The following is a 15,680-nucleotide window of genomic DNA, read 5'->3' on the forward strand; positions in this document are numbered from 1 at the left end:
ACATATAGAAAAAAATTAGCTGGGCATGGTGGCGCATGCCTGTAGTCCCAGCTACTCGGGAGGCTGAGGCAGAAGGATCGCTTAAGCCCAGGAATTTGAGGTTGCTGTGAGCTAGGCTGACGCCACAGCACTCACTCTAGCCTGGGCAACAAAGTGAGACTCTGTCTCAAAAAAAAAAAAAAAAAGAAAGAAAGGAGTTAGGGGGTGTAAATAGCAGGGTATTTGGCATGAGTTGATAATTGTTGAAGCTGAGTAATAGGTACATGGGGTTTCATTATATTTTTCTCTGAGTTTTTGTGTATATTTGATAGTTTACATAATATATTTTTTATTTTTTTATTTTTTTTTGTTTTTTTCTAACTACCTCTTAACTACACTCATGGAAGTTTACATAACATAAAGGTAAAAAAACAACCAGATCACTAGGTTCAGGTGGTGTAAGCCTAACCCATTTTTATAAAGTTTCCTATTAACCCTTCACAAATTGGTTTTGGCAGCTGTTGATGATCATTGCCTAGATTTGTTAAGGGTTGCAAAATGGTAACTTTCTAATTCTTTCATTCCTCCTCCATTTATTAGTTGGAATTCTAAAAAGAATTTTTTCCCATCAGCTATTTAGCTTCCTTGAAATACAGTTAGTACAGGAAAGGTAGGATAAATACTTAATCCTTTTCCTTTGTTTTCTAGCTTTCAGAATCATGACTTGGTTGCCCTTAACGACCTTCAACGGTGACCAAACAGGCTTTTAATTTGTATTCATTATAAACCTAAATGTTTAGAGGTATTTTATATGTTTCAGTCTATTGTCATTTTCTTCTCGGTGCTCAAATTGTTCATCGTTGGCCAGTGGGAACCACTTCAAGATGATTTTTGTTTGTTTATTCTCTTTCCTTTTCATTTATTGTTATTTTTAGATTTTTATTATGGAAAATTTTAAAAGTAAAATAGTACAATGCTCCCTTGTAGCCATCGCCAATTTTAACAACTATCAACTCATGGCCAAACTTGTTTAATGTGCATCCCCACATACTTGATCCTCTCTCTTCCTCCAAGATTATTTTAAAATAAATTCTGCACATCATTTCATTTGTAAGTATTGCAGAATGTATCTCTAAAAGAGTTAAGAATTCTTAAAAATAATTAGAACCATTATCATACCTAAAAATAATAATTCCTTCATATGAAGATTAGTGTTACATGTCCCTGATGGTCATACACAAACACATGTACTCTCACAGTTTGCTTGCTTGAATTGGGAGTCAAATAAGATGATTGACTGATAGATTGATATGGATGATTGATAAAGCAATTAGTTGATATGTCTCTTAAATCTCATTTAATATATAGGACCACCTCTATCTGTTTTTTTGTTTGGTTGGTTGTTTTTGTGTGTGTGTGTGGTTTTTTGTTTTTTTTTTTGGAGTCAGAATCTTGCTCTGTTGCCCGGGCTAGAGTGTCGTGGCATCAGCCTAGCTCACAGCAACCTCAAACTCCTGGGCTCAAGCAATCCTCCTGCCTCAGCCTCCCAAGTAGCTGGGACTACAGGTGTAAACCACCATGCCCAGCTAATTTTTTTTCTATTTTTAGTGGAGACTGGGGTCTCACTCTTGCTCAGGCTGATCTCAAATTTCTGAGCTCAAGTGATCCTCCTGCCTTGGCCTCCCAGAGTGCTAGGATTACAGGCGTGAGCCACTGCACCTGGCTCATCTGTTTTTAATTTTTTGCAGTATTTTTTGTTGTTGTTGAAGAAATTGATTCATTTCTCTTGAAGGTTTTCCACATTCTGTACTTTGCCGATTGCATCCTATGGTGTTTAAAATGCTCTGCCCCACCCCACCCCAAAAATCCCCCAAGATAGTTCTGTTATCTCCTGTAGTTCCCGTAAGTGGTTAGTTAGATGTAGATCAGTGCTATTCCATAGAGATAAAATGAGGCCCACATGTGTAATTTTAAATTTTCTAGTAGCCACATTTGGAAAGGTAAAAAGATACAGGTGAAGTTAATTTTAATACTATATTATATTTAGCCCAGTATCCAAGAGTATCCTTTCAATATGTGAACAATATAAAATTATTGATGAGATATTTGACAATCTGTTTTTGTACTGAGTCTTCACAATCCAGTATGCATTTTATACTTAACTGCATGTCTCAGTTCAGACACTAAAATTTCCTCAGAAATACTTGATCTGTATTTAGATTTACTAAAATTTACAATTGAAAAAGCAGACCCACATACCCAAGTTGTTCCAAATATACTTAAAGAAAAGTTTTCCAGTAACTGAATTGAATATCAGGTTTTCAGTTCAAATGAACTAAAATTCCATAAAATTAAGACTTTTAATTCCTTAGTCCCGCTAGCCACATATCATGTGCTCAGCAGTCACATGTGGTGAATGCATTTCACAGCACAAATGTAGAGGCTTAATTAGATTTAAGTTTTGGGGTCAACTGGTTTGTTGTCACAATTCCATCAGGAGGTACATAACATGTTTGTGGCTCTTTTTTTGTGGTTTGCAACCATAATTGCTTAGATCCATTAATTTGTCAAGTAGGTGATCTTATTCTAGCATTTCTTTGCTTATTAGCTGGAATACTATAGTGAAATCTTCCACTTATCATTTATTTGGTGACCCCAAGGTACAGATTGTATAGGAAAGGCAAGATATATATGTATATGCACTTGATTTTTTTTTCCCTTTATCGGTTTATACAATAATGAGTTGGTTCCTTGGCTTCCTCAAGATTTGTCCACTGAGTTGTTTCATATCATTATAAATTTATGAATTTAAATATATTTGGTGTCTTTCAGTCTGTTGTAGTTATTATCCTTGGTGCTCAAGCTGTCCCTTTTGGCCAGTGGTAACTCTTTCAGTTTGGCTTCTGAATCATTTGGACACAACCCTTGTAGTCTTTGATTATCTTCCTTGCTTTCTGATATGTCCACGCTCGTCCTCTACGTTTCCCACCCCAGACCTGGAATCGGCTATTTCTCCCAGAAGCTATGACTTCTTTTGGTGGGAAATGCTATTATTTAGCAACTATCATCTGGACACTGGAGTGTTCGTGATTGCTGGATTGTGCAGTAAGGTTCTTTTTGTCATTAAGCTAAAGAAAGGCTCGTTGGGCATGTATAGTCGTATTCCTATGTTTTAAAATAATTTGAAAGAATTCTTTGAGTGTTTAACCAGCTTAATTTATAGTTAGGTTTCTTTGTTTTATTTTGTTTTCCATTTTTAGGAATTGCTCTTTTTAGCATTTTGATTTATTTTTTCCCAACTTTAATTTTGAAATGTTTCAAACCTACAGAAAAGTTGAAAGAACAGTGAACACCCATATGCCTTTCACCTTAGATTCGCCAGTGAATATTTTACCACATTTACTTTCTCTCTTCATCTCTCCCCGCCCTCCCTCCCGCTCATCCCACTATGTGCAGTTTTTTTTTGTTGAACCTTTTGAAGGAAGTGCAGGAGACATCATGATACTTAACTCTAAATATTTTAGCATGCTAAGAATAAAGCGTTGTCCTTCTTAACCATAATTTCATATTATACCTAAGAGAATGAATAATTATTTCATAATATTTAATGTTCGATCCATATTTGAATTTCCCTAGGTGTTCCAAAGGTGTCTTTTATAGTTTTTTTTTTCCCCTTTCTTTTTGGAACTAGGATCTGATCAAGATTTATGGATTGTTTTTGATTATTATTAATATGTCCCTTTAGTTTCTTTTAATATGGAGTGGGTTGTTCACCTTTTACTCGTTGCATTGGTCTTTTGAAGAGTCTACTTAAGTTGTCTTGGAAAATGTCCCACATTATGAATATGTTGGGTACTTTATAGTATTGTTTAACCTGTTCTTCCAACCCTTATATCTTCTATAAATTAGAAATTTGGTCTAGTCTGGAGGCTGAATGGATTTGGGTTTAAGTATTTTTTGGCAAGAACCACTTTGTTAGTGAACTTTATGTGATATCCTACCAGGACGAGCCCACTATTGGTGATGCTGAGTTTCATCCCAAGTTAAGGTGTTAGGTGCTAGGTCTCTCAATGCTAAACGTACACTTTTACCTTTGTCATTAATTAGTAAGCAATCTTTAGGGCAATGGTTTGGCATCTTATGAATATCTTGTTCCCCAACAATTTTTTGCCCAGTGGTTCTCACATTTTGATACAATTTTGTTTTTCAATTATATAACACCTTCATGTATTTCTAAAACCAAAAGTTTAAAACAAGGTACATGAAGAAAACTCTAGCTTCCATTCCTATCCCCTTCACCTCTCTTTCTCAATAGGTAACCCTTTTAATTAGTTTTTGGATTATCCTTTTTTTGTTGTATGTTTGAAGTACAAATGTGTTTGTATGCAAATATATTTATATTCCCTCCATCTTCTCTTAGATAATAGATAGCATACTATTGTGTAACTTTTATATTTTATTTAAAACTCTACCTGGAAACCACTATATAGCAGTATATAAAGATCTTCAGAAGGGTCTTCTGAAATGTAAATATGTTTATATCCTTGTTCTTTTTTTTTTTTTTCCGAGACAGAGTCTCACTCTGTTGCCTGCGCTAGAGTGCCGTGGCGTCAGCCTAGCTCACAGCAACCTCAAACCCCTGGGCTCAAGCAATCCTCCTGCCTCAGCCTCCCGAGTAGGTGGGACTACAGGCATGCACCACTATGCCGCGCTAATTTTTTCTATATATTTTTAGTTTTTGGCAGCTGATTTCTTTCTATTTTTAGTAGAGACGGGATCTCGCTCTTACTCAGGCTGGTCTCGAACTCCTGAGCTCAAACGATCCTCCCGCCTCAGCCTCCCAGAGTGTGAGCTATGTGCTTGTTCTTGAAATCATTCAGTGGTACCTCACCTCCCTTGGGTTAAAGTCTAAACCTTATAAGGTACTTCATGATCTGGCTTCTATTTGTCTATCTGGCCTCTTTTCTTCCTGTGCCCTGTGCATATACACGCACAATTGGGGGGTGTGGATTTCGAAGTTTATTAAAGTTAGTTACTCTTTTGAATTCCTTTCAATTCAATGAATTAACCATGAGCAACCCCTACCCCCCACCCCCGGCTTTTGCCTGTGATGCTGCTGGTTGCATAGAAGATTGTTCCTTCTCTCTGTCCTCACTCATTCATCCTGTAGGCCTTAATTTAAACATATTCCTAGAGGCCTTCCCTACCCCAGAGTCTGAGTTAGGTGCCCTTCTTGTGTGCTGATTCAACATTGCTTACACATTCATCCTACAGTATTCTGATTGTTTACTTATATGCATTCCTCTGTTAGACCCCTGAGCTCTGTGAGCACAGGAACTGTGGCTCACAGGACGTGACAGCCCCAGTGCCTGGCACTTGGTAGGCATTCAGTAAATATTTATTGACTAAAAGTGGCCAAAAGGCACAAGCCCAGACATGCATCGCAATATCCATAATACCTAAAGCCAAATTCAAGTGGAATTTGCTCAGATGTAGTGATCTAAGCAGAAAATGTGAGTTGCCTTATTCATTATGGAGCTGTAAGTGTAGTCCAGAGCAGCCTCTGTGGGGAGCCTCTAGGTCACCCTGGGATGGTGCTGGCTTATGGCCTGGGCTGAGAGCCAGAGAGGGGCACCACCAGCTGCTTTTCCTGAGAGACAAAGAGGTTGGCAGGGCCTGGGGGAAGGGCTAGAGATGAGAAAGTGGCGTCAGCCTGTAATTTCCAGGGATGGTGGGAATGGTTACTGGTGGAAGGAGCCAAGCTGGGGGAAAACCTGCCTTCTGCATGGGCGCAGGGGCCGGGCCCTTCTTGATGTTGCTGGGCCTGGGGCTTACAGGATGCCCAGGCTGAGGAGGAGATCAAGCAAGAGATGAACACACTGCAGCAGAAGCTGAATGAGCAGCAGAGTGTGCTTCAGCGTATTGCTGCCCCCAACATGAAGGCCATGGAAAAGCTGGAAAGTGTCCGAGACAAGTTCCAGGAGACCTCAGATGGTAAGATTTGCCCTTCTACTTGGGCCTAAGACGAGGACAAGAGGCTGGACGTAGGCCACCGGCCTGCTGTACATCACAACAGCTCCTGTTTTTACATGCTTTCTTACCCTAAACAGTGGGAGTTATTAAATATCACACCTGTTTTAAAGAGTGGAAAACTGCTGAGGTTCGGAGAGGGTAAATGACCTGTTTTTTGTCCGAGGTCACATAGCTGGTTGCTGTTAGAGCCCAGGGAGGAATCCATGTTTATGTGGCTCCGTGCCCATGTTTCTTACTTTACACCGTATCCAGTGGCCAGCCCACTGGATACAGGTCCTTGTGGGACCCTCTTCAGGCATTCCTTTCTCTGTGGAATGTCCCTACTCGATATTGTCATTTGCAGGTCATTCTTGCCAGAGTGTGGTCCTAAGAAATCACCTGTCTTTCTTTCTGGCAGAGTTTGAGGCAGCCCGAAAGCGAGCAAAGAAGGCCAAGCAGGCATTTGAACAGATCAAAAAGGAGCGCTTTGACCGCTTCAATGCTTGTTTTGAATCTGTGGCTACCAACATTGATGAGATCTATAAGGCCCTGTCCCGCAACAGCAGTGCACAGGTAGGCTGGAGCCCCTTACCCAACCACCATACCTTTTCGTGCTCAGTTGCCCTTCCCTCTAGGATTCCTGTCCCCATCGCCTTTCAGACTCAAATTGAGATCCTCACCCATGTGCCTTCCCCCAGGCATTCCTGGGCCCTGAGAACCCTGAGGAGCCCTACTTGGATGGCATCAACTACAATTGTGTGGCTCCTGGGAAACGCTTCCGGCCTATGGACAACTTGTCAGGGGGGGAAAAGACAGTGGCAGCTCTGGCCCTACTCTTTGCCATCCACAGGTAAGGCTGCTGCCCCAGGGCAGTTAGCGGAAAGACTGAACTGAGGCCACCAGAGGCTCTGGGGCCCAAGGATGTGCAGAGATCTGCAGAGGTGAAGATGTCCTTGTGGAATCTGGATTGTGTCCCTGTTTCACTGCCTACTACAGTGTATCTGGCCTTGGTTTTCCTGGACCTGTCTTCCCTATCCACCCTCATCCACTCAGCATGTCCTCGCTGGCCCCTGCATGTGTTCAGTCCTGCCTCCAGGCTTTTGCCCACATGGCTGCCGGCTGATAAGTCCTTTCCATGCAATTCTAGGTTGACTGTCACCTTTCACCCTTTCACGCCTTATTTTCCTCCCTTTCCTCTAGGAAGCCCTCCTTGACCACTGTGGCATACCCTGACCTCCTCTTCTGAACGCTAGTAGTATTTAAATCTGACTCCCACAACTTAGTGCTTGATTGTATAGCGTCTTTCTGCGAGCATTTCTCGAGTGCTGCTCTGTACCAGACCCAGCATGGTGGAGGGACTGGGGACACAGATGTATCAGACATGGTCTCTGGCCTAGAGGAGCTCACAGTCTAGTAGAAACCAGACATGTAAACAGTGTTCTAAGTGTTGTAACCGGGTGAGCGTGGGTGCTGTGGATACACAGAGGAGGTACACTTAACCCAGTCTGGGAGGAAGTGTGGGTAGGCCAGGGAAAGCTTTTTAACATTTAAGGGCAAGTAACACCATATAAAGGGTGAGTAGAAGTTGGCCAGGGAGACTGGCAGGCATTCTAGACCGAGGGCACAGCATGTGCAGGAGCAATGGAGCATGACAGAGCACGGTGTGTGTTGCAGTGGGGTGGACCTCCAGGTCGCTTGGTCAGTATGACTAGAGCCTAGGACAGCTTTATTTCCTCAGCCAGCCTGGGAGCTCCTGAGGGGACCATGTCTTCTTGTGGTTCTGCAGGATCCTCAACACAGGGCTGGGTGCAGAGGGGAGGGCTTGATTGGTATATTGGCTTTTAGGGGCTCCAGCAATATTAAGATGGGAGTTTTTTAGTCTTTGAAGAAGTGGAGGGGGAAGCTGGCTGTTTGATGGGCCCCTGGGGCTATCCCACCCCACCTTGCCACCCCCTCCCCCACCTCAGTGTCAGCTCACCTACTGGTTCCCTCCCAGCTACAAGCCAGCCCCCTTCTTCGTCCTGGATGAGATCGATGCTGCCTTGGATAACACCAACATTGGCAAGGTGGGTGCAAGGAAAGTGGGATCTGGGAGGGAGGCCCCCAGGTCGGGACTGGGTTTCAGGGAGCAACTCCTGAGTGCGCCCTAGCCGTTCCTGCTGCCTGCTCTCTGTGCCCGGGAGGCTGGGCCCAGGGTCATCCACATCATGGTAGTCAGTAGCCTCCTTCCTCTCAGCCTCTCCTTCCCCCAGCCTCCACCCCCTACCCAACCGCCTCTTGCCTCTGGCTGTGACTAGAAAATACCAGGGAGTGATAGGGCTCGAGCCCTGCTAAGTGCCTGGTGGCCCCTCTCACAGGTGGCAAATTACATCAAGGAGCAGTCGACTTGCAACTTCCAGGCCATCGTCATCTCTCTCAAGGAGGAGTTCTACACCAAAGCTGAGAGCCTCATTGGAGTCTATCCTGAGGTAGGGGAGGCCTGGCTCAGGAGCCAGCCCCACTCCCTGCCTGACTTCCCAGGGCAGGAAGGGAAGGCTGCAGTGGAGGGGAAAGGGGGTGGGGGAACATAGGGAATCAGGTCCTGAACAGCCATCTGGGCTTGTTGGAGCCCTGCCCTGGAGGCTTAGCCAGCCTAGCCATGCAGGGACATTGCGTTTGGGGACAGGTAGAAAGGCCAGGCAAAGGCAGCCAGACAGTGGAGAAAGGAGGAGAGTGCAGAAGTAGGCAGGGAGAGAAGGCACATGGGACTGAGCGCATCCTCTCACACCCAGAGAGAACCATTGCCTGGGCTTTGGGCAGGTATGTAGGGAGGAGGGTTTAACGCCCCTGGTCCTGGGGTACTAGACCCCTCTTAATTCTCTCCTTACAATTTTATTTTTCTTTTTCTCCCTCCTCCTTCAGCAAGGGGACTGTGTGATCAGCAAAGTCCTGACCTTCGACCTCACCAAGTACCCAGATGCCAACCCCAACCCCAATGAGCAGTAACAGTAGTTCTGCCCTCCTGGCCCTGTCTGGATCCCTAAGCTGCCCCTCTCCCAGTCTCTGGATATTTGGCTCCCAACCTTCCCCTACCTCCTGGCCCTTTTTGGTGTAGTCATGGGATTTAGGCACTGCTATCAAGCACGAAGAGGAACAGAGGTGGTGTTAGGTCTGGAGCAAAAATTCCTGAGCGACAGGGAGCGTCCTGGCCTCTGGAAGGAGGTGCTGAGCTGAACAGGGCCATCTGTCCATTCCCCAACCCCCACCAGACCTCCCCCTCATCACCCATAATCATGGGTCCCTTGCCCACTGTGCGTGTGGGTATGTATGTGTGTATATGTGTGTTGGCATATGTGCATGTGGGTGTGTTTGCGAAATAATAAAAAGATATTGGAGACCTGTTTTAGAAGAAGCCTAGGTTGAATTTGATTCCAAGAGAGCTTAGGATGACAGCACCCCAGAGCTGGGCAAAGGTACTCTGGATGTCATAGGAATCTTAGGCAGTCACCTGAAACTGCCTTCATTCACTCATTCATGTGTTCATTCATTCATGTATTCATCAAACACATACAGAACACCCTCTGTTTGTCAGGCTGTGTGCTTGGAATACAGAGTTAAATCAGACATGATCTCTACTCTCCTTATAAGGAGATGTAATGAGTTCATGAATTACTGTAGTTAGCTGAATGTCGTATGTACTTTGAATTTAAGAGGACAATTACCTCCAGGCTTCCTGGAGAAGGTCACATTTGAGCTGGACCTTGACAAATTGGTAGGATTTGGTCAGGCACTAGGAACAAAGCCTTGGCTCTAGGGACAGACAGTTATGAGTTCTAGTCCCACTTTTTATCACATACCAGTTGTTTGACCTTGGGCAAGTCATTTGACCTTTCTGTGCCTCAGTTTCCTCATCTGTAAAATGGGGCTAAAAATATTACCTACCTCATAGGATTTAATGATGTCAAGCTCCTCACTGGAGGCCTTATCCCTTCTTGGAGACCACTAGATGTCAACCCCTCAGAATATAAGCCTGGCCCCGTGAGGGCTTGTGATCCCAGCTGCTAGGAACAGAAGGAGCCTCCAAATCTGGGATATGCTGAATGCCCTGGTTATTAGGAAAGTTCCAGGGCGCTGATGGGGTGTGCCTGATAAGTGGAAGGAGGGCCTGAGGAAAACTATAGCTTCAACCATGTATGATAACCAGGTGTCTGGGCCCCAAGCTGGGTTGTGAGGAAATACAGGAGAGGTAGCCTGGACTACATCCCAGCCTTCACTCATTCACAGTACCGTCAGACTTTTATCCTACTCTGTATATTGTTTTTTTGCTTTTTAAAAGTTAAGCCATTTCCAGTTAACCCAAGTAATGCATGAATCTATCCTCCTTTTGGGAAATTAGATTGTTACAGATAAAGGTAGCCTCATTTGACTACCAACTACTCCCCCTCCTGATCCTTCTTGTCTTAATGGTTGTTATGTTTGTTGTACTTCCATCTAGACTTTGTTTTACTACTTTTACATACATTTATGAATCCATTGGAAAAAATTGTGTTTAATGCAAATGGTATATTGTTCTGCAATTTGCTTTGTTTGCTTAACAATGTTTTTGAGATCTATGCATGTTGCTAAATGTAGATCAGTCTATCGTCTAAATTGTTATATGGATTGCCATCATAAGACTATCACATTTTACTCATTTCTCTTGTGATGGACATTAAGACTTTTCAGTTTTTTGCTATTACAACATACTACACAGGAGCATCCCTATGCCTGTGTGAAAGTGTGTATGTGAAAGTTTAACTAGGGTTCATTCCTAGAAGTGGAATTGCAGTCATAGGATATTTATGTATTTGTTTTTAATAGATACTTCCAAGTTGCCCTCCTGTACTATTTACTCAGTATTTTTCTCGAAGTGATCTGAGGTCTAATATTGTTAGCTACATCAGTTTCATCCTAAGTAGTGATATTCATGAAATCATAGGTTTGATGTGCTAATTATGTATTTTTCTAATATACATTAAAAGGCATAACTATCAAAACAAAATCAACTTGTCTGTGTTCAACCAAAGAAGTCACATACCGTCAGTGGTACACGTGCCACATTTGGCAAATGCTGGCATATATGGAAGAGCACAATTTGGGGGTAAGACTTGGTTCTAATTCTAGCTGTAGAAACTGGGGCAAGTTAATTCACCTCTGAGCCTCAGTTTCCTCATCTATTAAAGGAGATGATGAACACCTACCTTGAAGCTGTGAAGGGAAGATTAAAGGAAATAAACCTGAAGCAATTTGGCTGATATCTAGATCACCACAGCCATTTAAAGGTAGCCATTGCTATTCTCCCCACTTTACAGATGAGGAAACTGAGGCCAGGAAAGGGTAGGTGACCTATCTACCAAATAACAGGGTGGGTTTGAACCCAGGTCCTCTGAATCATCAATAGATTTCTCTACTATAAAGGTGATTAACAACCTTGGCTGTACATCAGAATCAGTAATGAGGCTTTTTCTTTTTTGTAAAGAAGCAATATATACAGAGGTAAAAAATCAAATAGTACAGAAAGGCTTATAATGAGAGGCAGCAATTTCCTGCTACACCCCCACATCCAAAGGATGTGGAGCTCTTTAAAAATAAATTGTTCTGGTCCCACCTCTGGAAATCTGATTCAGTAGGTGTGGATAATAACCTGGATAACTAACCACCACTTCACAGGATGGAAAGGATTACATGAGATGCCTTGGACTAAGGCCCTGGCATACAGGAACACAAGTGCTACAGAGGAGCTTGTAGGGCTTAAGTCCTGAGGATCCAGGAGATGAGATGACTTATCCAAGATTCCAGTGGTTTAGTAGCAGAGCCTAGACTTCCACTCGGATCTGTTGCCCCTCAACTCTTTCCTATCATGCCCCACCACCTCCTGTCATTGCAGAGCAACGCATGGCAGTGAAGGCTGTGCTCAGGAGGCCAGACACCATGGAGTGCTTCTGAGAGCAAGCTGGAGCTGAGTGGAATCCCTAGGGCTTGTTGGGAGAACTACTACTAGTTTAACTCCCTTATACTCTTGGACCCAGTAACCTTGGTCTAGGGAGTTGAAGAGTACTCCACAATGGTATCTACCTTTTATTGGGCACTTCACCCTGGAAATCACAGTGTTGTGCACCAGAAACACAAAGATGAATCAAATCTTTATCCTGCCTTTAAGGAGCTCACTGTCTGTTGGGGAGGTAATTTGCATTATAGTAATAAACAGCCATTAGCCATATGGTGTGATCAGCGCTCTGACAGGCACACAGGAGGGGCATCTAGGTTAGGTAAAGATTCAGGGAAGGCATCCTCTAGTCTAAGAGGGGACACCTGAACTCAGTCTCGGGGGACTGGTAGGAATTTTAGGTAGCTGAGGAAGTAGAAGGGATTTCCAGGTAGTGGAAACGGTATGCACAAAGACCTGAAGGAAAGAAACAGTAAAGTAATTCATAAATACTGAAGCATAAAGATTGTTGGGGTTGGGGAAGAACAGCAAGAAAAGCTAGAGAGGTAGTCAGGAACCAGATCGGAAGAAGGTCGTAAATGCCTGGCTACAGAGTTCAGACATATCTTGTGGGATGGTGTGGTTTCCAAACTGGCTGTACACCAGAAACACATAGGGTATTCTGGGTCCCAACCTCTAAAAACTCAGTAAGTCTGGGGTGGGGCCTCGGAATCTTGAATGATTATGAAGGTCACCAGCCAGATTTGAGAACCGTGGCTTGAAGGCAGCAGGGGAACCATGAAACTGTTAAGCAGGGGGACTCCAGATGAGATGGGAATCTAACCTGTTTCTGGCCAGCCAGCCAGTGTGGAGATGAATTAAGTTAGATGTTTATGCCATATGTGCCTGTGCCTATAGTTGCCCTGTTATTCAACTTCTCATACTATTATATCTGCTTACTTTGTGTCTGAATAAACTGTAAGCACCATAAAGATGGGCCTGAGGATATCTTGCTTACCAGTATATCCCCTGCAAAAAACACAGTGCCTGAAACAAAACAGGCACCCAGTAAAGTTTCTGAATGAATGAAGGCATGAGTGAATGCATTTGCAAGGGAGAGAATGGACACAGGGAGATTCGTTAGGAGATTACTGAAAAGACCAGGAGGCCTACACTAGGGCAAGGGCTAGTAAGAATGGATTGCAAGTGTTAAGGTGTGAGCTGTTAAGAGAAGGTGATAAACTGGACTTGGCGACTGATTACTGGATGTGGAGACTGACTGAGCGGATAGAGTGAGTACCCCCTATGAATAGCTAGGATTCCTACCCTATCCCAGTCTTCTCTCTCCTCATCCATCTCTGAATCAGAATCTCCTTCCAGTCTCCTGAGCAACTGGAATTTCTCCCTCAAGTTAGTTAAACATGTGTGCTGTGTGGTCTCTCACTCACCCCCAGCCATTGATTCATTCATCCTATTCAATAAATCCTGGCTGAGCACCTCCTGCGTGCAGTGAGGCTCTTCTAAGCTAGGACTCTGACTCCCTCTTTCCTACCTCAAGAGATGTTTTGGAGGGCTTTCCCAGGTAAGACATCCCTTATACAATGACATAGTGAGATGCCCAAAATGTCACACGTTTGGGAACTTTGAGACTTTGCCCAACCCCCTCCTGATGCCCTCAGAGGGGAATTAACTTCCCAAGGTCCCACTGTTAGGAAGTGTTGGAGCCAGAACTGGAACCTAAGTTCCCTTTCCATAGTCTCAAGAGCCTTGATCTTGATCTATCTCATTGCAGATCAGGACAGGCAGAGGTGGTCAGGGAGAAGGTGGGACTTAGGTTGAGCCTTGAAGGTCAATGTACTGGACAGGCAAAACAAGATGCTTGCCAATTACAATGCCCCCTTCTGGAAACCCTCAGCAAACCTGCCACGCCCACAGTCTCTTCTAAGGGGTTTCTTTAGCATAAGTTGCCATGCTCTGTACCATGTGACCTCATGAATCTTGGCCACAGATGGCTAGATTGGGATAGTATCTGACTCGAGGGCAGCTGATCTCTAGGCTGGCCAGCAGCCTGTTAGGTGGACTGGTATAAGGACTCTACCTCATAGGAGTGGCATTTATCAAATGCCAAATGCATGAAACAATCAGACCTTTCAGAGAGGCTGAATGTGAGGCATTCAGAGGAAGTGAATAATTAATTAGAATTCAGTGAGGCAGAAGTGGTAGATGAGGGGTGGCCAGAAACTAAAACAGCAAAAGCAAAGAGAAAGCTGTAGAAACCATCAGTGAGCAGATGTCATAAGACATTTGTATCATGAGATCATGGGGCCACAAGGTAACAGAAGCCATGAAGCAGCAAGGCAACAATGGGCCAAAAGGATGCAGAAGCCATGAAGCAATAGGAGCCATGAAGAACAGAAGCCATGAGACAAAACTGACAGATCCATGAAGCAGCAGGAGGCTGGAATATACAAGATCCATGAGGCAACAGAAGTGATGAGACTGCAAGGGACACAAGATAGCTGGAACCATGTGGCAGCAAGGCAACAGGAATTGAAGAGGCAGCAGGAGTTAAAATACAGAGAAGCTGTGAATTAATAATAGGAACTGAAGCCCCAAGAGCCATGAAGCTGCAGGAGCCAGGAGGCCTAGAAGCTGTGAGGCAGCAAAAGCTATGGGCTAGCAACGAGGGGAGCAGAAAGAAGTTAGTAGCAGTAGGAGGAGTATAAATACAGCCAGAAAGTAGTTGAGTCACCATTTTGGGAAGCACCAGAGAAGGGAGCAACAGATGCCTGCAGCTGAGGGGGTGACAAGATAAGCCAGGCTCTAGAGCTACTTTGGATCATGAACCATTTAAGTTTCTGTTCTTCTGTGAGGCTGCCTGTGTAGCTGTTCTTGTCTTCCTTATTTCCCTGTGAATGCTTTAATAAATCCCCGTCACTAACCTGAATGTGTCTTTGTTCCTTGTAATCTAAAAGTGGTTAACACTGTGGTGTCCTGTTTAGAGGGGTGGGGGAGCAGGGCAGAAGGTCTTCCTGGTGGGTTTGAAGCAAGACACAGCAGTGGGAATTCACTCATTCTTTCTCTCATGCCCTTACTGGCATAAGCACTTTTCATTCATTTACTTATTGGCTTGCTTTTCTCACTCTTTCATCCACTCATCAATCATTCTCTTATTTATGTACTAACTCATAACTTCATTCACTTATTCATTCATGCATTTGCTCATTTATTTGCTCATTTGCTCTTTCCTGCATTCACTCACATTATTTTTCCATCCATTTGTTCAGCAAGCATATGTTGAATTCCTGCTGCATGTCAGGCCCTTTGCTAGGTTCTGGGGATGAGATCCACTCCCTGCCCTCCAGGAATTCAGTTTAATTGGGGACTTAGATAAGTAAGCAGTTAAGTGCACTAAGCATGGCAGATGATATAATGGGAAGTCTAGATGAGGCAAAGTGAGCATATAGGAAGCACTGGATGGTTTTCCCTGGGGTGGGTTGGGTTGGAGGGAGTACTCAGGAAAGCCATTATATAGAGGGTGGCACTTGAACTGATTCTTGAAAGAGGAATTGGTGTTTACCGTATGGAAAGGGAGGAAAGAACATACCAAGCAGAGGAACTACCTAAGCAAAGTTATATGAAGAGTGGACATGCATGAGTTTTAGGGGGGCTGCGCATTGCCCCATGCAGTGGAATAAGTGGCAGAATCCAGGCAGTCAAGCTTAGCTTTGACCCTATGAGCAAT

The 15,680-nt window shown here is 43.9% G+C and overlaps 1 protein-coding gene across 1 annotated transcript in view; it reads left to right on the forward strand.

Annotated features, from left to right (window-relative positions):
- Positions 1–11,011, forward strand: part of SMC1A (structural maintenance of chromosomes 1A) — a 36,182-nt gene extending 25,171 nt beyond the window's left edge. The window contains exons 20-25 of the mRNA XM_045537636.1: positions 5,817–5,973; positions 6,410–6,564; positions 6,690–6,841; positions 7,988–8,057; positions 8,349–8,459; positions 8,893–11,011. Coding sequence (XP_045393592.1) covers positions 5,817–5,973; positions 6,410–6,564; positions 6,690–6,841; positions 7,988–8,057; positions 8,349–8,459; positions 8,893–8,976 — 729 coding nt within the window. The 3' untranslated portion in view covers positions 8,977–11,011. The remainder of the gene's footprint in view (positions 1–5,816; positions 5,974–6,409; positions 6,565–6,689; positions 6,842–7,987; positions 8,058–8,348; positions 8,460–8,892) is intronic.
- Positions 11,012–15,680: the final 4,669 nt, after the last annotated feature.

Source organism: Lemur catta, chromosome X, assembly GCF_020740605.2.
Source record: "Lemur catta isolate mLemCat1 chromosome X, mLemCat1.pri, whole genome shotgun sequence".
NCBI lineage: Eukaryota > Metazoa > Chordata > Mammalia > Primates > Lemuridae > Lemur > Lemur catta.